The following is a 23,764-nucleotide window of genomic DNA, read 5'->3' on the forward strand; positions in this document are numbered from 1 at the left end:
AATAGTTCATTATGAATTTTTCGGGGAGAATGAGTTAAGGTGTAGGAAAAATTGCCAAAGTTGTTGAAAAAGAGTGTCATATTATCATGAAGTCCAGTTTTGATATCATAATAGAGTTAAACATTGTAGAATTTGGTTATTTTAAGACCCAAATATCCATGCTAAATTGGTTAATGACGACTTACAACAGTTTATCTGACAAAAACCTTTTATACATACATGTATTTCCATTTATTTTACATCCAAATCTATCATTGTATACATCATTATATATTCATTTTAATGCCTGCTCAACGTAAATATATTAATTGCAAGAGAAATCCAACCAACGAGTACACCAAATGAATACATCCCATTGACTGTTATACTTACAATTTTTATACACAAATCCATTTAGTTCCTATAGATATATCTATACTCCCTGATGAATGAGACACTTTATTATCATAGATTTGTTGGATAATGTTGAAGAACTTTAATGTATATATATATGAATAAAATTGGAAGTCTACTTGTTACTACTTTAGATGTTGTCTTTTGTTTGTTCATTACTTTTATTTACCAAATATTCTTCTTTTTGGGGGGGGGGGAAGGGGATTCAGATAAACTATTGATCCCAATGATTTACTGGAATAATGAATTGATGTGTAATTTATTTTTCTTGGTTGCTTTCAAACTATGATAACAAAATAATACTGGTTTTGGTGTCCTATTAACGGTCAATGTCATTTAAGGACATGGCAGGTTTGTTGGTGAAAGAAAACCAGAGTACCTGGAGAAAAACCACCAACCAGCGGTCAATACCTGGCAACTGCCTCACATGTCATTCAGAAGTCGTAACCTGGCAGAGGTTGGGAGCTTGTGGTACGGCCACCGTGGCCCCACAAATTGTTAACAAGGGATCCAACAGGGATCCTCCAGGGATCTTGGCGTCTACCAAAGAATGATCTATTTCAGACAACGGAAAGAAGGATATTTTCTCTGCTTTTCTCTTTATTTCTTTTTGCAATATTGACTACACATGGGGACACTTCACATGAAAATGTTAGGAAATTAAAAATTACAAAAAAATAGTTTGCTTATTAGCAACACACTTAAATTGTCAAATTAAATATGGCCACTGTCTGCAATGCATATTGTGCCAGATATTTTGGTTAGTTACAAAATGGATACACAGAATCCCCGACCAATCGGACATGACAAATTTTAATTTGAGGAAGCTTCTTCCTCTTCAATACTTTCTGAAAAAGAGACAATACTCAAGATGGCTACTTATCAGCAATATCACAAAATGCAATAACACTAATAAGCTCGTCTAGGGTGTACCAATACTGCACATGCAAATACACACGAAGACCAATTTACATTCGTGAATTTGGCAATCAAAGTGAATTTGCAAAAGTTTTTTCTCTGCAAATTGATGTCTCCCTCAATATATTGTAATGTATTTTCACTATTTCTTAAATCCGCGAAAACAAATCTTTGCAAATTCGTTTTGAAATGAAAATCACAAAATGAAAAAAGCCATGAAAGAAAGTTGGTTATAGTCGGCTATTAGTGCTTAAAACTTTTCTTATCACACCCATATATTATTAGTAACAAAAACAACACTGAGTGATCTACTTTTATTTTCATTGCACAAATATCACAATAAATACAGACTACAGATGAACATTTGTCTAGTCCTACCATTGGAGCCTATTACATACAATAGATATTATGATGCTTGTTTAGAGGAAACCTGTGCAGACTCAATGGTGGAGAGCTTCTAACACAGAGAAGCCGAGCAAGTATCTGACTGGTTCTCTTTCCGTAGTTCTTTCCTTTCTGCCAGGCTACGCTCATTGAAGCATACCCAAGGGAGGTAACTAAGGCAGAAACCAGACTAAATAAATGTAACTGAAGATGTGACAGACTTAGCATTGAAACTCATAACTATAAATAAAATCTTCACTTGTGAAATTCAATACAGTAAATATTTCTGTGCTGCTTTTGGAAGCCATATTTATGCAGATGTAATACCATAAATATAGGATTTTAAAGGAGTGTTCATTTCATACGTCAAGTTTCATAAAATTTCATCTAAATTGTTGCATAAGTGACATATGCAAAAATATTACAAAAAAAAATCACTGGACATCAGGAGGAATTTGTGATAAATGTAATATCATGTTATATATTTTAGTGGTTATCTTACTTTGGCGCTTATCATGGCAGCATTTTCACATTACAAATTTGAATGTACTAATTTATTTTCTGTACATATAAAGCCATTATCATGGTGACAAAAATTGTGCTAACCTGTTCAAAATTATTTGTTCAAAAAGTTTGGTAACAGTATACTGTACTTATTGTTCAATACTCAGCGTAGTATCTGGAGATCAATTAGAATTTTAGATATGTTTGATGATAATATTTACATAAATCAGGATCAATTCTACTCTTGTCATCAACGCATTCATAAGTTCAAATTTATATAAACTTTCAAAAAGTAAACTTCAGTAATCTCATTTGTCCATTGACAACTCAACAAACACAATATCAGTATTGAAATATGCTGTTTTTGTTAATAACAGTTACATCAACAATTCGGTTGGTCCATCTTTAAGAATTTCATGTATGTAACACATTCACTGATTGGTCAATTTGAAGAATGGGTTGCGTGCTTGATGCAACGGATCCACTAATTGGTCCACCTGTTTGATGCAATGCTTTTGCTGATTGGACATTCTAGTATTGGGTGTATCAAGACATGTCCATAAAACTGTCATCATCATCACTGAAGTCTAGGATCTGTAACAACAATGATCAAAGTAAGTACTGAAGGAAACGGTAAATAAAATATCAAAGTACTGTAAGTACTGAAGGAAGAGGTGAAAGTACTGCAAGAGGCACTATGAACATAAGTAACAACATTAATAATCAAAGATATTTAGTTACTGAAGGAGGTTTTCATAAAAAAAACCTTTTTAAATAAAAATGTAAATTCATGGATCTGCTTTAGTTTTTCCCATGCGTTATCACCTAGGTGAACTATGGCTATGTTTTAAGTTTTAATGAATCTAAGACTACCAAACTTAAATATTTTCACAAAAAATGAGTGAATATAACATAAAACTAAATTCACTTCCTATGGTTGAAGTACATACACGTATAACGTTCTCACAACACCACACAATGACAGGACCTAGCACACATTCATTGTATTAAACGGAAATTTCAGCAAATTTTCCATTTTTGCATTTTTGAGAATCAGTTATCTATTTACCTCCGTATTGAGTGTTTCTTCATGCATCTGTGTAAGACCTGTAAGATCCTCTAGGTAGCTACTCGGCTCATTGAATACCTTGAGGAGAAACTCTACACCATCTTTCTTGTAAGCATTTACAACCTGTAAAATAAAAAGGTCAAAGGTTAACCAATGTATCACCTTATAAAGGTCAAAGGTTAGGTAATGTGTCACACTAAAGATGAACAAAGGTTATTAACTCAATCACACTGATAAAGTTCAAAGGTTATTAACTGTATCGTCTTGATAAAGGTCAAAGGTTCAAAGGTTACCCACTTTATCACAATGATAAAGATCAAAGAATATCCATTCATTTACCTTATTAAAGGTCAAAGTTTATCCACTGTGTCACCTTGGTAAAGGTAAAAGGTTGCACAATGCTTTCCACTAAATGATGTATCACTCTATTATAGGTCAAAGGTTATCCACTGTAACGCTCTGATATAGGTCAAAGGTTATAACAGTAATCAAAGTAAAGGTAATCCAGTAACATAAAAATGTAGGTCAAAGGTTAACAATCCTACACTTTAGAAGGTCAAAATTATCTAGTGGCCATTCATGTTGCCAGGCATCGACCATAGCTCTTTGGGTTTTTTTTCTCTCTGGGTACCCTGTCTTTTATTCATCCATCTTTTAAATCTAGAATATCCTGATGACCCTATATATTAATACGACCTTCAACAAATTACCAAAACCTAAACCAATTAATATATGGGACTCTAAAAATTGTCAAAAACTAATTTCTAATAAAAGTTGTCATATCTACAAATGATTTTTATCAATGTTTTTGAGACACTAACCGTATTGGAGCAGGCTGTACATTTGTCAAATGCTCTACAGGCTGGTAGCACCTGTTGGTATCTGGACAGGAAACATCGAATCTGAGAGAAACAGAAACAAATAAAATTTCTTTGCTAAAACTGATTTTCTAAGTTTGCTTTCAGGATGCTTTAATTACTATGATTTCTAAGTTTTTCTCGCACCTCTGACAGGGAAATCTCACATGATACACAGTACAGATTTTTCTATATCATGCAATCTGTTGCCACATTCATGTTATTATAAGGTTAACTTATGTAATATTATACAATTCTTAATTACATTCAATTTGTCAAATGTATTGTATCAAACTGTGTATATAGAATAAGGCCTAAACCCTTACATAAGGGCCACAACTTCACCCAAGGACAACCGTTCTTATCTGTGCCATCTTATAAGCCATCACCTCATGGAAATAATATTCATCCAAGGGCACTAACTTTTATCTAAGGACAATAACTCTTATCTAAGGGCAATAACTCTTATCCAAGGGCAAAAACTCTTATCTAAGGGCAAAAACTCTTATCCAAGGACAATAACTTTATCCAATGGCAATTACTCTTATCCAAGGACAATAACTTTTATCTAAGGATAATACTTTTATTCAAGGGCAATAACTCTTACCCAAGGGCCAAAAATCTTATCCAAGGGCAATAACTCTTATCCAAGGGCAAAAACTCTTATCCAAGGACAATAACTCTTATCCGATGGCAATTACTCTTATCCAAGGACATGAACTTTTATCTAAGGACAATACTTTTTATTCAAGGGCAATAACTCTTACCCAAGGGCAATAACTCTTATCTAATAACCCACACCTAAGGACCTACCTGGTGCGGTACCAACCCTAGGGGACAGGAGAGATCCTTGGTCAAATGTTCGTCTTTAGCACTCGTGTCTGCCTCAGCTCTACCACTATAACAACATTGGTACGTCATCGTAAACAAAGTGGGTTTAATTTCAATAAACATCTAAATCATTGTGTACACTGTCAATCAACTTATTTTGAGCAATAGGAATTTAAGAGAATAAATTTTAATAAAAACAAATACTCAAGTTATATAGTTCGGACAAAAGTATGCATGTTTTGATAAAATCAATACAGTATATTTTATATTCAAGGTAATTTGATCAGAAAACTTATTTTTGTGAATTTGATCAGAAAACTTATTTTTGTGAATTTGATCAGAAAACTTATTTTTGTGAATTTGATCAGAAAACTTATTTTTGTGAATTTGATCAGAAAACTTATTTTTGTGAATTTGATCAGAAAACTTATTTTTGTGAATTTGATCAGAAAACTTATTTTTGTGAATTTGATCAGAAAACTTAATTTTGTTAAGGACAGGATACTGAATCATTGATGCTCATGATTAAGAGTAATGCAACTTAATGGTAACTTAATTTAGATATAAAAATTTTAAAAAAAAGTGTAAGTAACATGATAAGAACTAGGGCAAGGTACTAGTTACTCTCAAAGACAGTCTTGAGTCACACTCACCCATTGGGATGTTGTAATAGAGAAACAAGAAGTTCTACAGCCAGAGCGCTTGCTAAATATGACATCCCAGGACGTGATACTGTACACTGTTGGTCTAAAGTTCGATCTCGTGTGGACTAGAAACAGAAAACCAAAAAAAATCTCAATAGAAATGGCCACAAACTGAGCATCGGGAAATTATATTCTAGAATTATAAAAAGGCAAATTGAGTTGCCACTCACGGTGTTTGACTAAATAGGGTAATCAAGAGTAGATTTGATAAACTTACATTTCCAGGAGCAACCACATCGTTGCAGAAATAACATCCGAGCTGGTCCCCAGGGATCACCATATAGCTGGACATTGGCTGCCCCTGGGGCGGGGCGTCGTCAGATTTCATACCATGTCTCATCACCAGGAATGTGTCAAACCCCAGGGCTGCACAAATCACAATCTGGGAAAAGATAAAATTTCCTTTGATCACTTAAGATAAAAGTGCAGTACAGAATTTATCTTCAATTAAGACCACACCTTCAGTGCAAAAGTTCAGTTTTGCATTTTTCTGTAAAACGGTGTACAATATGCATAATATTTCAGCATAAGAAATCTGGAGAACAGTTTTGAGAACTATTGTAAACTAATGATTCAATGAAAAATAAGGAGAGATCTAATTTGGGATAAAAAACACTTCACTTTTTTAATGCATATTTAAAAAATGTACAATTTTGACAACAATAAGATCAAAATGAGCTTTAGTCACTCCAACTATAGGATAAGAAATATAAAAATAATAAAAATTCTAGAATATATAAACAATTGATCTTCATTAACCTTTTTATAAGCAGCAGCCATGACAGTTGGTAACCATCGACTCTCTCTCGTATCCAGGAGGAGAAACACTGCATCATGGGATTTAATCAGATCCTCCAGCTGTTGTACATCCTTCTTTGTGCCAGCTAATGCTCCTTCTGTTTAAGATAAGAAAAGCTCGTTGACTTACAAATTTACATCAAATACCAGTGAAAACTATAACTTATTCACCCCTGAAGATACATTTGAACTCTTCAAATGTAAAGACTGGCACAGTTCATTATGAATTTTCAGGGGTGAATGAGTTAATACAGCAGACTCAATGTGGTTCATCATTTTTGAACAGATATGTTAAATGATGAATATATGAACTGTTAATTGGGCATTTCATATCTTGCAAATACAGTTAAACTTTCTTAAGACGAATCTGCTCGATGCAAATTTCTGCTTATTACGAAGTAAATTCGAATCCCCAGTTTTGGCCTTTTTATTTTTTCTTATAGCATAATATCTTTTGATACAAAGTGATTTCATGGTCCTGTCAAGTAGATTGCTCTATAACAAATTTTCCATAATTTTATTCAGAAAGTGCTGGATGTAGCCTTGTGTTAAAGTGAAACTTTGGGCCAAACAAAGGAAATTGATGGATAGAAAAACAATTACCGTAGATCAAACAAGTATACAATTAAATGTCAAAAAAGGAAAATATGTCAAAGAAAGAATACCTTGTTGCCGACTATGGAATTTGTAAGTTAGCTTCGTAACACCATCAATTCGGGGTACAATCATCTATGACTTTAATTAACTTATAGTTTCAAAAACTCTATAGTGAATTTCTGTTAAAACAAATTGTTTTTCTGGTTCCATGGGATTCATTATAGAAAGGCTTTACTCATCCTTGATACTCCAGGGGTTCCGATCACATACGATCTTTACACCCCTGACCTTCTCATAGTAAAACTGAAGGCAGCTCTGGGGAACAATTCTGAACCAATCACAGGAATGCAAAAATTTCTTTGACGACTATAGAGAGAGCGAACCCAACCTTCAAAGCCTCACAGTCAACCACAGTGTACCGTTATACGGCTCTTTAATGTACATTGAAGGACTAAATTACCTGTTCTATTCTGTTGCCTCCAATTTTACAGAGATAGTAGGGTGTAGAGATTTATGTGATCAGAACCCCTTCATGATTGAGGATGGGTTTTACTGTATAATTCTCAAATCTAAAGCTGCCATTTAGGTGGCACTATCAGATATCATTTCTTGTACTACACAACTAAGTACTAGCTCAGATAGACATGAAACAAACTGAATGAATAATGGAGAATGAGTTGTACAAGAATATAACAATGAATCTGTGCAAAGACTGTTTGATGACAATGCAACAGCCTAGCTATCACTTAAATACCACAATGTTGCAGATGAACAAACTTTATTTCTCTTTGAAATCTTACCTGAAACTGGATGGCCAGGCATTGGTATCGACATGGAAATTCCTTGCGCATCCTGTTAAAATTGCAGAAAAAATTAATGTGTTATTCTATAAAAAGGTCATATCCAAAGATCTGCTTCCGAGAATATACAACATTTTATAAAAGCAATGTGTTTTTTTTGACAAAACTGAATTAACCATAAAATAAAATGTCGTTTTTGAAAATCAGATAACTGTAATATTTTAACGGCTGAAGATTGGTTGGGTGACTTACTACTCCTGGAAATATTCTCTGTAACGACTGTGCCGCAGCCTCAGCTTTCGGTTTGCCTCCCTGCATGCAGTCCTCGAACACAAACAAACTCTGTCGGACCGGATTTGAGTAGGAAACTTTTCCATTATCCACCAGTGTGATTTTTCTCACTCCCCATCCCTATAAACAAAAAACATGTAACAGTTGTACAAGATATGTACATGACGTTGTATTTTAAGAATTGCATATCATTTTGCATCCTTGACACTCCAGGGGTTACAATCACTTACAATCTCTAGACCCCTGGACTGTCTTGTAGTAAAATGATGGCAGCTCAGGGGAACAAATCTGAACTAATCACAGGCCTGCAAAGACTTTCTTTGAAGACTACAGGGAGAGCAACGTTTAACATCAAAGCCACACAGTTGACCACAGTGTACCGTTATACAGCTCTTTTAATATGGATCAAAGGTCTAAATTACCTTTTCTGTTGTTGCCTACAGTTTAACTATGAGATTGTCCAGGGGTGTAGAGATCATAAGTGATTGGAACCCCTGGAGTATCGAGGATGATCATTTGGGGAATCAGATTATGCAATAATTAATTTGTCTTGAAAATATTTCAAACATATGTATCAACGGTTTGATTTCATCTTATTTATATACATTTTATTCATAGCTAAGCTCATTTAAAGATATGAAAATGAAAACTTTTTGAATCTGCAGGCTGGCAGAGTACCCAGAGAAAAAAACATCAACCTACACTCCACTGTTTTCCAACTGCATCACATAGTTCATGAAATTATTATGAGACAGAGATGCAGGACAATACCTTCTGAAGTACATGTATTACATTTCAATAAATGTTCTTACCAACAGACACCTTGCAACATTACATCCTAGAGTTCCAGCTCCGAGCAGAAGACATTTTGTCCTTGAGATTTCACCAAGGTTAAGCTCTGGCAGCAGCCTCCATCTCATTAGCTTTAAATTGAGGTCAACGGCTGATTCTGCGAGCCTAGAAAAATAAAATTTCGGCAATATTTCACAAAAATCAATAACCCTTCTATTGTATTTTTCATTATGTCACATAATTTAAAGTGTTTACAGTTTGTTTGTTTGTTTGTTTTCATTAAATTGCTAGTTGGGTTCATCACCCAGTTAAAACACCCTCTTCAGTTATAACCAGGACAGCACAGACCGTTCTGTTTCTTCCACAAGTAGACAGTGGTGAAAAGAAGATTAAGAACAATGGTTATTTAAATTGACTTGTCTCAAATATCACAAACGCAATTAAAAGTACATGACATGTAAATGATAAAATAGTTCTATGATGAAACCGATTCTATCATAAGTTTTACTGATTTCACTAAAAGTAGAATATTTTCATACTTTGATGGATCCATACTGGAGCTCAGGTTCACTGTCCGTGGTCCAAGCTTTTGTCTTTCGTTTTTCTCCCATCCAACACACTTAGGGCATTCTGTTAGATGGAGTTAATGCAGATGTTAAACTATAAATTGTTAAGTTGTTTTTTTTTAATTTTTGTCTGACACATTTTAAAAGACAATTTTAAGCATTTTCTCCACATACTTAATTTAAATTAGGCCAAACCTATCGTCAAAGATTATAAATGTCAGGAAATTTGTTAATAAAATGGATGAAGCATCCACATACCTGTCAAACCTTTCATTGATGAGAGTTTTATTGTCAACAAGAGACTGCTAGATATATCCCGAACTCCATCTTTGCTGCGGTCTCGAAAACATAATACCTGGATCTCACTCAGATAATCTCCCCTGCAAAGTGAAAAATCGCTAAATATGATTTGCAATTTTTTTCATTGAAGACATCTTAAAGAAAATATTCATTCCATACCTATATTAGATGAATTCATTTACTCTTTATTTTTTCATTCTTTTGTTATACAGTATTGTACATTCATTCATTCATTCATTCAATCAATCAATTATTCATTTATTCATCCATTCAATTCCTACATTCATTCATTCATTCATTCATTCATTCATTCATTCATTCATTCATTCATTCATTCATTCATTCATTCATTCATTCATTCATTCATTCATTCATTCATTCATTCAATCAATTATTCATTAATTCATTCATTCAATTCCTACATTCATTCATTCATTCAATCAATCATTCATTAATTCATTCATTCAATTCCTACATTTGATGAATTCATTTCCTAATTTAGTTTTTTATTATTTTGTTTAAGTATATATTCATTCATGCATTCATCCATTCATTTCTTCATTAATTTATTCATCCATTCATTCATTAGGTTGTTGAAATTATACATGTAATCACAGTATAGTTTAGCTGTCTTACAGCAATTCTATAACCTGTAAATGTCTGATTTTATCATTCCACTAATAACCTTATTTTTTAGCAATTTATCATCATTTGGACAACTATGGTTACGTTGGTTTGTGATAACTGACCATCTATGAGCTATCAGAGCTAAGTAGTTCCTCAGGGGCCATCCTGGATGTCCGTCCAAAGTACAGGGGTCAGCAAAGGCAAACATCACCTATTGAACAAAATCAGAGGGGTTTCAGAGGCGTTTTTAAAGTGAGACAATGTTAAAATGTCATATAAACACTGGTTACATATACGGGTACATATTTTTACAAAAATTTGAGCTTTCAAATCCAACTGATTTTCTTTTCTGACTACTATTTATAGCTGCAGAGAAAATTTTATGATTTCTTACTTAAAAACATGTTTGCATAGAATGTCATTTATGGAATAAAAGCTGAATAGAATTTACTTTTAGTATAGATTAGATAAAAATTTGCTGAGATATTCGTGAAATTATTTTAATTGTGAAATTTGCAAAGTACATGTAAATCTGCATGAAAAAAGTTAGTTGTCTATGTAGAATTTAGACTTCAGTATATTTTTAATAATACTGATATAATTGTAAAAAGAGATAATAGTATTATAGATACTGCTCAACAAATATAGTATAATGTGAATTCTAAATCAGCAGGTTTTCATTTTTTTTTTTTTTTTTTTTGTAACTGAATTTTATCACTATTCTGGAATCACTGTGACATTAAAGAATATACCTTTTTGGAATCACCTATATAATTGTCCATGCCTTTGACCTCTTGAACTTTGATATCTGTATCCATGGTAACAAGGAAATAGCCAACGAATGATGAATGTGATGACTGAAAACTATCATATGAAGATTCCAGAGCTTTAATCTGAAAAATAATGGGATAAGTATCACAAGAACTTTCCTATATAGTCACTGCTGTCACTTCTGGTATATACTGAAATATCTCAAACTTAATATACACATCATTTCATTTTCAAGATAGGTACATTAAAAGGGTTATTTCACTTATTTATTTTCACTATTTTAGCCTCAAACTTCAACAAAGATGGCAATCCAATTTGGCCAAGCTTGTAAGTATTTAACCTTGTTGCCTAACGGTACATGCAGTTTGACATTTAGATAATAATTGAGTAGAAAAATATATATCAGAAAATTAATAAAATAATTGAGCAAAATCATAAATCATAGCTAAGAATTTGTTTGATTTTCACTCCTTGTATCCAAGTATAAATGTTAACATAAAATAGAACCTGCTCTAAAGTGAATGTCTTATCCAGCGTCACTGGTGCCGTAACCATGGTAATATCAAGAGGCGGACATAAGCAGGGAAATGCAAACCAGTAATAGTAGACATATTTCTTCAGGTCCTACAATAAAAAGAAATCAAGAATTATTAAAGATTTTATTTTCTCAAAATCTGAATTAATCAAATTATCTATTGAAAACATTGATAATTCCATTGATAACTGTTATGAAGAAACTTCTCCTAGTTTTTTTTTTCTATATAGTGTCTTTAATACCCTACAATACTAATGAATTAAGGTTTAGTAAAGTTTTCTCAAAGTTTAGTTAAAAAAAGTAATATGGTTGATCATTCATAGGGACACATCACATGAAAAATAAAACAGTGTAAAAATGATGATTTGATACATGTAAAATGAATAACTTTTATCTCATTCAATAATGAATTATTAAAATCAAATTTCACATCAAGTAATCAGTCCCTTTTTACACACACAACTTACAGCGTATGTCAGGAGAAGAAATCGCGATAACAGAGACGGATCCTCTATGGCTCTCCCACTGACGATGTCCTCCCATATCTGAAACGAAAATTCAAAATGATTATATGTACTAAGCTTGTGGGTATCCTTGTATACAAACAAAGATGATCTACCACACTAGACAATTCATAGCAATAAAGTTAAATATCCTCTGATTCAGCTTAAGTCAACAAATTCAAATAATTATAAATAAGTTTGTACCAAACATTACAATAACTTGTTCTCTTTGAGTTTGAATTAACCGAGTTCCAATATATAATGAAATTAAACAAGGCTTATAACAATATGTTTTATATCATGTGATATTTGCTATCATTACGTGCAGTTTCAAAACAATCAGCTAATTATAGTTTTCCAGGAAATTTCTGCAAACAATTGTGAATGGACAGATGGACAGACGGACAGACACAATGATTACTTTAGAGCTCTGATATCTTTGATGTTGGGACTTGTTAAACTGTACATAAATAATAAATTAAATACTTCATTCTGTATTTATTTAATATTATTTACAGTCAGCGGTGAATTGATAGTACAGACCCTGTTGATTTCAACCACATGCTACTCAACATTATTTCTCGATAGGTTGAGTATGTCACGTGCAATTTGGAGCCACACGGATGAATATATGATGGTCCACATCAGAAACAACTTTTGAGTGTTTTCAGTACCGATCATATGTTTGAGGACCATGAATCAAAAATAGATTTACAAATGTAGAAGAGTTTCTCAATAAACTGTACATAAATAATAAATTAAATGTTTCATTCTATATACAATATCACAAACAAAGAGTCATTGATATCTAAATAATATATAGTTGTTAATGTTCAAATAACGAAACAAATTACCTGTAAAATACTAAATACTCTGTATATTATCTAAATTACAATACCATAATATTAAAACAATTTTACCTGCTTGCCAGATTGCTCCAGTAGACATTTTTTATCACATTCTTTAAAACTGTCAATGGTATTTTTATTGTGGAGCGTTCCTACAGTCTTAAAGCATCTGGTTGGTGTTTTAACAATTCTGAAAATGGTACAAAACTAAAATTAAGCACTTTGATCAATAATTATCAAGCAATATAATGTAAGTCTATTGTAATCTCTGTAAATCAATTGTATTTTCAACATCAGCGTAGCCGATTCTCACAAAAGTTTAGAAACAAAATTTATTTCATAATCCTATGAAATTAAAAAATAGTTACATCAATGCTTATAATCAATTTTTCAGACTACATGATAACTAAAGATACGTTTAACATACATACTATTCTATTGATTTTCCAATGGATTTTTTTTCTAAATCAATAGGCAACGTCAACGTCTACGGTCTCTATAGTGACGTTATGACAACGTCAAGTTTTCGTGCTATTTTCAAATTTTTTTTTCTTTATGGCAGTTTAAAGAAAAAAATTTCTGTCAATCATTTAGTCGTATTTGAAAAATAATTATTACTGGATGTTAACCAACGTAATTTTGAGCCAAGGAAATAATTATTGTAAAATTGTTTCAATGTCAAGCATTACAAAACTGTATATAGACTTGTCATCGTTGGTAATTAATTACATTGCATGTATTGGTAAATAATAAATGTTAATATGTTTCATTCTATATACAATATCACAAACAAAGAGTCATTGATATCTAAATAATATATAGTTGTTAATGTTCAAATAACGAAACAAATTACCTGTAAAATACTAAATACTCTGTATATTATCTAAATTACAATACCATAATATTAAAACAATTTTACCTGCTTGCCAGATTGCTCCAGTAGACATTTTTTATCACATTCTTTAAAACTGTCAATGGTATTTTTATTGTGGAGCGTTCCTACAGTCTTAAAGCATCTGGTTGGTGTTTTAACAATTCTGAAAATGGTACAAAACTAAAATTAAGCACTTTGATCAATAATTATCAAGCAATATAATGTAAGTCTATTGTAATCTCTGTAAATCAATTGTATTTTCAACATCAGCGTAGCCGATTCTCACAAAAGTTTAGAAACAAAATTTATTTCATAATCCTATGAAATTAAAAAATAGTTACATCAATGCTTATAATCAATTTTTCAGACTACATGATAACTAAAGATACGTTTAACATACATACTATTCTATTGATTTTCCAATGGATTTTTTTTCTAAATCAATAGGCAACGTCAACGTCTACGGTCTCTATAGTGACGTTATGACAACGTCAAGTTTTCGTGCTATTTTCAAATTTTTTTTTCTTTATGGCAGTTTAAAGAAAAAAATTTCTGTCAATCATTTAGTCGTATTTGAAAAATAATTATTACTGGATGTTAACCAACATTTTGAGCCAAGGAAATAATTATTGTAAAATTGTTTCAATGTCAAGCATAGTATATAGACTTGTCATCGTTGGAGCAGTAGGCATGTATGTGGATACTCACTCATCAAACGATGTATATTCTACATTCATGCGACATGGGACACCAACAGGATCGCCTGAACAAAAAAGAATCCATACAGAAGGATTCATCATATGATATACATGTAGTTCTACTTATGAATCATATAAGAGTAAATTGATCAACTGTAGACTATGCATGAGTGTTTCAAGAGAAACATATGGATATACTATTGCAATAGGAGAGGAGAAAATGAAAGTGACCTGACTGAGGTTCGACAAAGGTCAGTAAATAAATGGGTCATTTACTCATCAGGTACCCGGAAACGATTATGTGACGGTACGTTAAACCAACTAACATCCTCACCAGGTAGCTCAATCGGTAGAGCATCTGGCTAGTGTGCGGAGGTCCTGGTCTGACTGCTACATGTTCTTCTCTCCTGTTACAACATCATGCTCTTGATCTATAGTACAGCTAGGGTTTTTGATTATTGTTATTTACTAAATAATTTGTTACAAAACCTGGTGAGCAGAAACATTTGTGAATTCCCCCTATGAATAACTAAAGAATAAAGAAGAATATAAATACACCCATCATGTTGTTCATGTACACATGCATCGTACAGAGATGTATTCTTATATCTGCTGGGATTGTATCTGTTGTTCACATCAGAAACATAGAATCTAAATTAAATACATAACTATGTATAAATGTTTCTGTTCACATGTATCAAATTAAAGTTTCTATATACTCACCGTTGAAATAAAATCCGTGTATAGGTATCGGTGATTCATCGAGCCCATAAATATTTAGCTTATTGTCTGACAACTTATGCCAAAATCCAGCATCAAGAAAACTGCTAAATGGAGCAAACTGGAGAGGTTTGTTTGCCATCTGTCAAAAGTGAAACTAGAAACAAAATTTTTCCTTGTCACGTGATGGCGTACAAATACTTCCGGTTAAACGCAGTGAAGATGTGCCTTCTTGTGATTGGATAAGATTGAATTCATGTCTTTCGGATACTCTCGGGTATCACCAATGTTCATTCGTAAACTAGGTAAATATACGAGACATTCCGACTGAGTTGCACGTAATATTTCGTCAAAACTTGAATGAGATGGTCAGCTTGACCAGTGGTCAGTAGAGACAAGATTTAGACGTCCAAAGGCCGCTTCAACAAACTCTCAAAGCTCCGCCATCATTAATTTCGAGAAGTTTATTTAAACTGCACCTTAGCCAATGTTAATAGAAAAGGCGGCGGGTTTTTCAAACAATAACGCAAAAAGCATCAGTTGAAAACGTTGTGTGAGGAGATTTTGACAGATCCGATATCAACTGTCAGCCACCAGGATTATCATCAGTGGTGGGCCAAAATATGCTTCGACTTTGTGCAGTTTTGTTGTTTTTAAACACTTTTATCATGTGCATGTGTGGACCAGGATTTGTTGACATAGACAGAAGTAAATATGAAGATGGGAAAACACGTTATGAAGTTATGAACAGCCATTCAAGGATTCCCAAATATGGACAGTGCTGGAAGGGAGCTATAGCAGTCATCCAAGATGGTTGTAAACATTTAACACATGTAATGCAAAGTAGACTAGCTTTGTCCTATTTGAATTGTTTTCTTGAGGACCAAGACCGCTTAACCTATCCGTGTGGTGAAGATGAACCAGTCTCTTCCTGTACCAAATATATGTCGGATGTTGATCGAGGATCTTTTACGACATTTTTTACATACACACAAAACATCTGTTATTTTCTAGAATCTCAAGTTTGGCACCAGGAAACAGAGCAGACGATAACGCGATTGGCACACAGCTCGGAAGATGTGGCAGATCGTCTTGAAGAAAGCAGCAAATTACAAGAAGCGATGATTGGACAGCAAAATTTGACACTGCATAATCAGGAAATCATTTTAGATAAAGCGACAAATTTGAGTGACATAATATCAACTTCATCGGAAAACATGCATCAACTTTATACAGACTTTAAAAAATCAACAATCGAACAGAAAATATTGATAAATGATATGTTTGATAAAGTTACCAAGCTACAGACGATGGTTCTTGGGGAATTTTCAGGATTTTATTCCATGATTTATTACACCTTATCTGTAATAATGGCTTACCTATTGACATCAACACAAAGGACAGCAAGTGCCCGGTTTTGGCTATTTGGTATATTTACCATTGGAATAATTGCTGAAAGATTAATGGTTTCCGTCCTTAATGGAACATCGTACTTGCACTTCTTAGACTATATCCCACTGGAGAAAGATCTTGAAGTAAATCATTATTTCATCCTTGTTTTAAGTTTTGTGCCACAACAATTGATCTATATATATATAGCAATTAAGCTTAGGCATGGCAAGGGCACAGTAAAATAACTTATAAACCTAGAATTTTTCTTGACATTTATCAGTTTATAGCAAATAAGTCATACAGAGAAATTCAGAATGGTTTCTTTTATAATTTTATTTATTAAGGAATCCTGTCAAACCTCCAAATATTCTTTAATGCTTTGCTGTATGCCCAAGGCAAACAGGTACTTTGAGGTTGTACCTATAATGGTAATTTATCGTTATACTTGTTTTTACTTATTTTCATCGCTGCTTTCAGCAGATGGGAAAAAATTTGGGTACTTAAATTGCCAAAAAGTACTTAAAACGTGCCTAAATTTCACTTTTGACTTTTTGTCTCCACTGCTTATTGTCCAACATAAGGCACAGTTGTTAGAAAATGAATGTATGAGGTTGGTGGTTTTTATCTGGGTCCTTGCAATTGCTTTTCTCCATGCACCTAAACCTAGCACATTCTTAAATGGCCCTGGCTATTCATAAACAAACCTAGGATTTCAATTTTTAAATCAAATACAAAATACAACGATACCAGTACCGGTAATTTATTCCTTTTATCATCTGTTTCAGGAGATGGTATATAGCAACCAATGGCTTTGCAGAAAAGTATGCGGAAGTTTAGCATTGCTTGTACTTGCAATATTTGCCTATCGTTACCGTGATATCAACATCATTAATAATGAACTCCTTATGGACATCAAAAGACAAAATTCTGAGCTCAGGCAATATCTCCTTAATACTACCCCAACAGGTCAGTATATTGATTGTTTGAGGAAAAGAAATAATTTGGTCTTCGTAAAACCTTGATAATCTTTGATACCCAGTGATTTACGGGACTCGTATAGCCGAGTGCAGAACTCGTGCTTTTCCTCTGGGAATATCCAAAATTTTTAGAACCGTCTTATATCTCTTTGTACTGGGCTTACCAAAATTTGAAAATTAGCGAACTATATATATATATATATATATATATATATAAATGAGTTATGAGTTCTTAGCATTTTTGGGTTTAAACTTAAATGTTGTGTTGCAGTCCGAGGTATCAATTGAGAAAATACTTGTAGGAATGGTACAATATGCAAAAAGGAGAAAACAGTTTCTAGATATGAAAAAAGTAAAGGAAAAATTAAAACAACAATCTGGTGAAGAAAGTAATACTTTAAAGGGGGTGAGGGGAGATAATGAAGGAAGGAAAGTGGATTTAATTTATAAGTGACTAATTATTTTATTCAGGTAACCTGGGTATACAAAGCCAGGAGATGAATCCTACAGATAGTATTTTGTCATCCTCATCTCCAATGGCAGTGGCTGCTGATTGTAAGTACATATTACTTTTATTATTGTGAATTTGGCAGAAGCAAATGATTAAAAAAGGAAGATAAATGTAGAGATTTAGAATAAACCAAAGGGAGACAATCCTATGATATCAGAATTTTGACGTACTAATTATCTCCCTTCTATGAGAAATTCTTAAATTACATGTGCCTGTTAAATCTATAGAAAATCCATTCAATTGTTTATTTGGTACTATTTTAAATATAAAGAAAAGCCATTTATAGTTTATTTGGTACAATTTTAACTATCCCATTTAAAGATGCTCCACCGCTGACAAATGGTATTTTTTCACTATCAAAAACAGGAGCAGACGATTTAGTATTTTTCTTCAGTTACAAAAGTTACTTACTTTACACCTTTACCACCGTTGGAAAGTTTGAGCTTCTAATTTTACTTCATGTTAAAATTACAAAATATAATTAATTGCATCCCGGAAAAAATCCGTGGCACTATATCCTATATGGAATGAAGTACTGATTGCACATGCACCAAAGGCAAAATAAATTATTTTATATTATTTCTTGTGTTAATTAGACATATATGTACACGATTAAACACCAATTATTGTTCAAGTGAGGAATATCATTTATGCTCTGTCGGCGGTGGAGCATCTTTAACTAATGGATTGGAGATGTAATGTATGACTCTGATTTGATATATGTTCTATTATCTACATGGTATGACATGGTATGATATATATATACATAGAGTAAATACCTGGTAATTGGATAGTGTCCACATCCACTATACTTTGTGTGAAGCCTTATTTTGCCAAAAGTTGAAAATTCAGTTTTGATTCATCAATTATTCAACTATTAATACTACAGAAGTTTCATATTTTAACAGGTTAAATTCCTTCTGTTTTCTGCACTGGGAACATCTGTTACATATTAATACTCCCTTTTAATTTCAAGCCTGTATTGAATATATTTTGATTTATAATTTTAGCCACTGGATATGAGACAGATTCTGCCGTGAGTGACTGTAGCTACTTTACGGATACAGATTCTGTTACCACAGGAACGGACTGTACTTTCCAGCCAGCACTAACCAACTGGGAAGACTCGGAGAGTTCAAGCTTTACATCCGTCATGTCATCTGAACTTTCCAAAACTTTTGAACAAATGACTCGAAAACCTACCCCTGACTTAGATTTAAATATAGACACATGGGCTAGGACAGGCTACTACAGACATTCGACACCAAGTATGTCACTTCTGTTAAATATTGGCCTAAAAGTTATCAAAGATTATAAGGCTCATTCATATGAGGGTTGGAAGTTTAGGGACAATCTTGTTATATTCAAATCCTTATTTCCATTCTCTTTCATAGAGGATCTGAAATCCTCCCATTAGGGGTCACATTTCGATGACCTTTCGAATTTAAATAAACTAATAATATTACTTCTTCCAAATTTCTTGACAAGTTGTGAAGTCGATATAGTTTGCAAAAGCTGTGAGAATCATTTTGGTATATGTGGTCATTTCGCCCAAAGAATATGATATAACTACTCACATATATATAAGCATGCTGTGACGAAATGTTCACAAGATGATGATGAAAGTATAAAGGTCACCAGAATGTGACCCCTAATGGGATATTGTTAGAACCTCTATAAAATGGAGTGAGAATAAGGGTTTGAAATTTAATCAGAATGGATATTTCTTCTGAGATGTTATTGAATTATGTAGTGTTACTTTGTTTGTCTTACTTTGCATCTTGATGGAATTCAAAGTTTAGTTGTATCATTCTGTTTTTTCTTCCATAGTTCACAGGGATATCCTGTGATTGCTAACGAAAACAATGAGAAGATAACTTTCTTACACAGGAGGTGGTGGGTGTAAGACCCCTCACACACACAAGGATCAATCTAGGTTTTTGGGGAAACTACCCTTTTTCAAAATAGGGGAAAAGTTTTGCGAAATAAAGGGGAATTTGAATCTTCTTATTTTGGTTCAAAATTATATTCATTTTGACGAAAAAGTACTGTAAAACAACTAATTTTATTTTTAGATTTAATAAAGCAAGATTTTAAGCTCAATAATGAAAAATTTGAGTTTATCGTAGCTGTATGATAAATATGAAGAAATTTGCAAACAAAAGTCTTAAAACATTAATGAAAAATAAGTCACAGGGGAAATTGTGTTACAAAAATGGTCATTTGTTAGCTTCAAATGGGGGATTTTTAAATCTTCAGGGGGAATTTTAGGCCACAGGGGAATTCATTCCTTGAGGGGAAATGTACCCATAAACGGTAATAAATCAGAGCTAGATTGATCTCTGACACACTAGACAATTACATGACATCATCAATACAGGCGGTGTAACCATGACGTGCATTGTCAATGACGTCATTAATTTCAATGTATAACAACAATCCTTTGATAATAGCACAATGAAAAGGCTGGGAAGCAACTGAAATTTCATCATTTTCTACTAAGTATGAGAGAAAGTAATTAAACATGGCTCTGTCGAGTTGATAAGGATATCTTAACTCTCATGAAAAATTTTTATCATTAACCCTTATCAAGCCTCGGGTTGACAAGCCAAAATCTTTCACTTGGGTTGAGATATTCCTGTCCACATTTAAGGTTCTATTAATCTTTATATATACCCGAATCACCCATAGATGAAGGGCAGTGTAATTTATAATCATATATTTCGATCTAAAGGTCAGAAATAATGGTTTATAAAAAGGTGTTAATCAAGGTGATGTCCTTTGTCCTTCACAATTATTATGTAGTCTTATATATATGTATCTTTTTGATTTCAGAAAAGGATAATTTGGACCTCGACTCATCATCCATTGTAGAGTCTGTGAAACAAAGACACAGATCACTGACTCCCAAACGAGTTTGTCATTGTGAAAAAGTGAGTCATTCTCAGATCATCCATAGCTACCATGGTAAAACGAGTAATTGCAGTCAGCTTAACTAGAAGATTTATCATTCGAACTTTCTAATATTCAAATGCTAGAGGAGTTCATTATAAAAGTTCAGGGGTCAATGGGTCAAGTAAAGTTCACATTCCAAAGGAAATAATATTATGTTATGAAATATTTTAGAATCAATTTGTGCACCATTTGTTTCAGGTACAGAGCACAAGCTGCTCAGCTTCCAGATATTCCTTCAGACCCCGAGCAAGGCGAGAGAACGATAATCCAGTCACAAGAACAGAGTCTCCGAGATCATTCTCCCGCGTCGTCAAACAACTGGAACGGATAGCCATGAAAAATAGTATGTTAGCAACAGGTTACACTGTGAAAAGAAAAAGTTACATTTCTGACGTGTCGGATTGTGATTAACGTTTGTGAGTCAACACAGCAGCATGGGCAGATTTTAGCAATATATTATGATTAAGGACTTTAAAGATACTCCACCACTACAAAGCATAAACGATACTCATCATTTGAATAATAATTGATGTATAATTGTGCTAATATGTGTCTAGCGAACACAAATCTGCATTCTGCATATCTTATTTTTTTTTTTTTTTTTAGCTTTTGGTGCATGCACAATCATTACTTTAATCCATGTAGGGCAAAGTGCTATGGATTATTTTCGAGACACAATTAATTATTTTTAAACTTTTCTATGGTGGTAATGGTGTAAAATAAGTAACTTTTGTAACTGAAGAAAAAGTAATTTGTCTGCTCCTGTTTTTGATAGTGAAAAAATACCATTTGTCAGCAGTGGAGCATCTTTAAGTATGATAGTTGGATTTGGAAGATGGCTCAATATTCAGGATATGTAATCTCCATGATATGCATAGTTTTATTATTATAAAATTTATTCTTATGTACATTTTAAATATAAAATGCTGTATCACAGGGTTTTTTTTTCTGAAAGCTGCACGCACTGGCTAGTAAATTTGTGATAAGGACGTCCAAGTCTATATTTAGATGCAAATGTTTTAATTAGGAATTTTAGGTCAATGTGTGTCCAATATTTGGATAATGGCAGCACTGGTACAGTTGTTCATGCAAGACAGGTCATTGTAGTGGTGAAACAATATTTTAAGAATCTTTTATTCTTTTTGACAAATCTGGTAATGCTGTATGGTTCCTAATATTGATGGTGGTCCTGATCTTACTTAATTTGTGGATTCATCCAAATTAGTGAAATTTAAATATCTCACAAAATCAATCAAAATCATAGTTTTGTTTATACTGCAAAGATAATTCGCAAATAGCAATGTAAAGAACTAATCAAATGTTAAAGGGAGGTAAGTCATAATGTCCTAAAAAAATCTTAAATACCGGTATTAAACTCTGACTTACCATTATTATTTGAATTCATAGTACCTCATCAGAGTTATTCCCCTTTGTTTCACCATGCCAGTGCCGTCGGTCAATGGCAACATCTCGGAGTAATTTCCAGCATTTTTCAGTACTGACAGAATGAAGCAAAGTGGAGTAACTCTCATACATCAAAATAGTAATAAATCAGTTTCCTCCCTCTGTATCTCATTAAGGAAAATGGATGCTAATATTTATTAATCGAGGTGTGAAATTTTCAACCAATTTTATCATCAACGATATTAAAACAGCTTTCCTCGGTACATCAGTAATCAATTAACAGCTTGCTTGCAAACTTAAGATATTATATTATAGTTTTGAAAAGCATATTGATATCAAATTTCTATTTTTCTCCACATGCCTTTTGTTTTTATGAACGCTTGTGAAATATGTTGTTTTTAGTTCTGTATTGTGTTTTTATGTATGTCTCATTATTTTAAGTTTAAAAAAGGTTTATTTATGTTACTATTCTGTATAGTTTGAAAAATATATCATTTGTTTATTTTGAAAATAGTGATTTAAAGAATATCTTACTCAGTGCTCAAAGCATTAACAATATTTTACTTATTCAACAAAATAAATGTATGAATGTTGTACAAACTGTTTTACAAAGTGCTTTTGTTCAAGAATATTTATTATCCCAGTAGGTACAAATGCAGGTACAAATGCAGTTATTTTAACAAGAATGGTGATTATGTTTGAATTTTATTGTGATAATATTTTAAAATGATGATTAAATGTTTTGATAACCATTTACATGCATTTGATGTTTTTTAATTTAATTGTATATTACATAGTGTATTTAGTTTAAATCACAGTCATGACTAGAAACAAATTTCAAACACTTTTAAATTAATCCTCAATATAACCATGTTGTTCTAGCTAGCTAGCCAAGATACAGTGTCCTTGAGCTGTTTACAAGGGTCAAACTTTTTTCAAACAGTTTCTAACTTGTTTACAGCAATGAATGCATGAATTAACAAGTTTGTTGCAAAGATTGATGTTGATCTATGAAGGTTAGTATAATCAAGTTTGCTATATTCTTCTCAAGAAACAATCTAAAAATTTGGCTCATGAAATGATACAGATAACTACCAGTTTTGGTTATAGTTCACCTGCCCTAAGGGCAAGTGAGCTTATGTTTT

General features: G+C 32.7%; 2 protein-coding genes across 2 annotated transcripts; one reads left to right on the top strand and one right to left on the bottom strand.

Moving 5' to 3' along the window:
- Positions 1–1,610: 1,610 nt before the first annotated feature.
- LOC138336001 (ubiquitin-like modifier-activating enzyme ATG7) lies at positions 1,611–15,582 on the bottom strand. Its single transcript, XM_069285258.1, has 19 exons — positions 15,384–15,582; positions 14,671–14,725; positions 14,008–14,125; positions 12,205–12,282; positions 11,710–11,826; positions 11,184–11,324; positions 10,554–10,642; positions 9,763–9,884; positions 9,478–9,568; positions 8,959–9,103; positions 8,108–8,266; positions 7,856–7,907; positions 6,420–6,556; positions 5,878–6,042; positions 5,610–5,725; positions 4,939–5,023; positions 4,090–4,170; positions 3,269–3,391; positions 1,611–2,793 (listed from the first exon to the last, which is right to left on the bottom strand). Exons 1-19 carry the CDS (start codon positions 15,520–15,522, stop codon positions 2,746–2,748), a joined length of 2,061 nt encoding a protein of 686 aa, XP_069141359.1. The 5' UTR covers positions 15,523–15,582; the 3' UTR covers positions 1,611–2,745.
- A 109-nt stretch (positions 15,583–15,691) lies between these two features.
- On the top strand, positions 15,692–23,367 carry LOC138336000 (uncharacterized). The gene is made up of 6 exons (XM_069285256.1): positions 15,692–16,915; positions 17,558–17,738; positions 18,221–18,304; positions 19,271–19,528; positions 21,096–21,193; positions 21,414–23,367. The coding sequence occupies exons 1-6, from the start codon at positions 16,004–16,006 to the stop codon at positions 21,624–21,626; spliced, it is 1,746 nt and encodes a 581-aa protein (XP_069141357.1). The 5' UTR covers positions 15,692–16,003; the 3' UTR covers positions 21,627–23,367.
- The last annotated feature ends 397 nt before the right edge of the window (positions 23,368–23,764 follow it).

This window comes from Argopecten irradians, chromosome 12 (assembly GCF_041381155.1).
Source record: "Argopecten irradians isolate NY chromosome 12, Ai_NY, whole genome shotgun sequence".
Classification (NCBI taxonomy): Eukaryota; Metazoa; Mollusca; class Bivalvia; order Pectinida; family Pectinidae; genus Argopecten; species Argopecten irradians.

Excerpts from the sequence above, each read along its gene's own strand:
- LOC138336000 (XM_069285256.1), top strand. The coding sequence starts at position 16,004 with ATGCTTCGACTTTGTGCAGTTTTGTTGTTTTTAAACACTTTTATCATG. Across the intron at positions 16,916-17,557 it reads CACTGGAGAAAGATCTTGAA|GAGATGGTATATAGCAACCA; the intron begins GTAAATCATTAT and ends CATCTGTTTCAG. Across the intron at positions 21,194-21,413 it reads GAGTTTGTCATTGTGAAAAA|GTACAGAGCACAAGCTGCTC; the intron begins GTGAGTCATTCT and ends CATTTGTTTCAG.
- LOC138336001 (XM_069285258.1), bottom strand. The coding sequence starts at position 15,522 with ATGGCAAACAAACCTCTCCAGTTTGCTCCATTTAGCAGTTTTCTTGAT. Across the intron at positions 11,827-12,204 it reads TTCTTCTCCTGACATACGCT|GACCTGAAGAAATATGTCTA; the intron begins GTAAGTTGTGTG and ends TTTTTATTGTAG. Across the intron at positions 9,104-9,477 it reads TCCAGTATGGATCCATCAAA|GCTCGCAGAATCAGCCGTTG; the intron begins GTATGAAAATAT and ends TTATTTTTCTAG.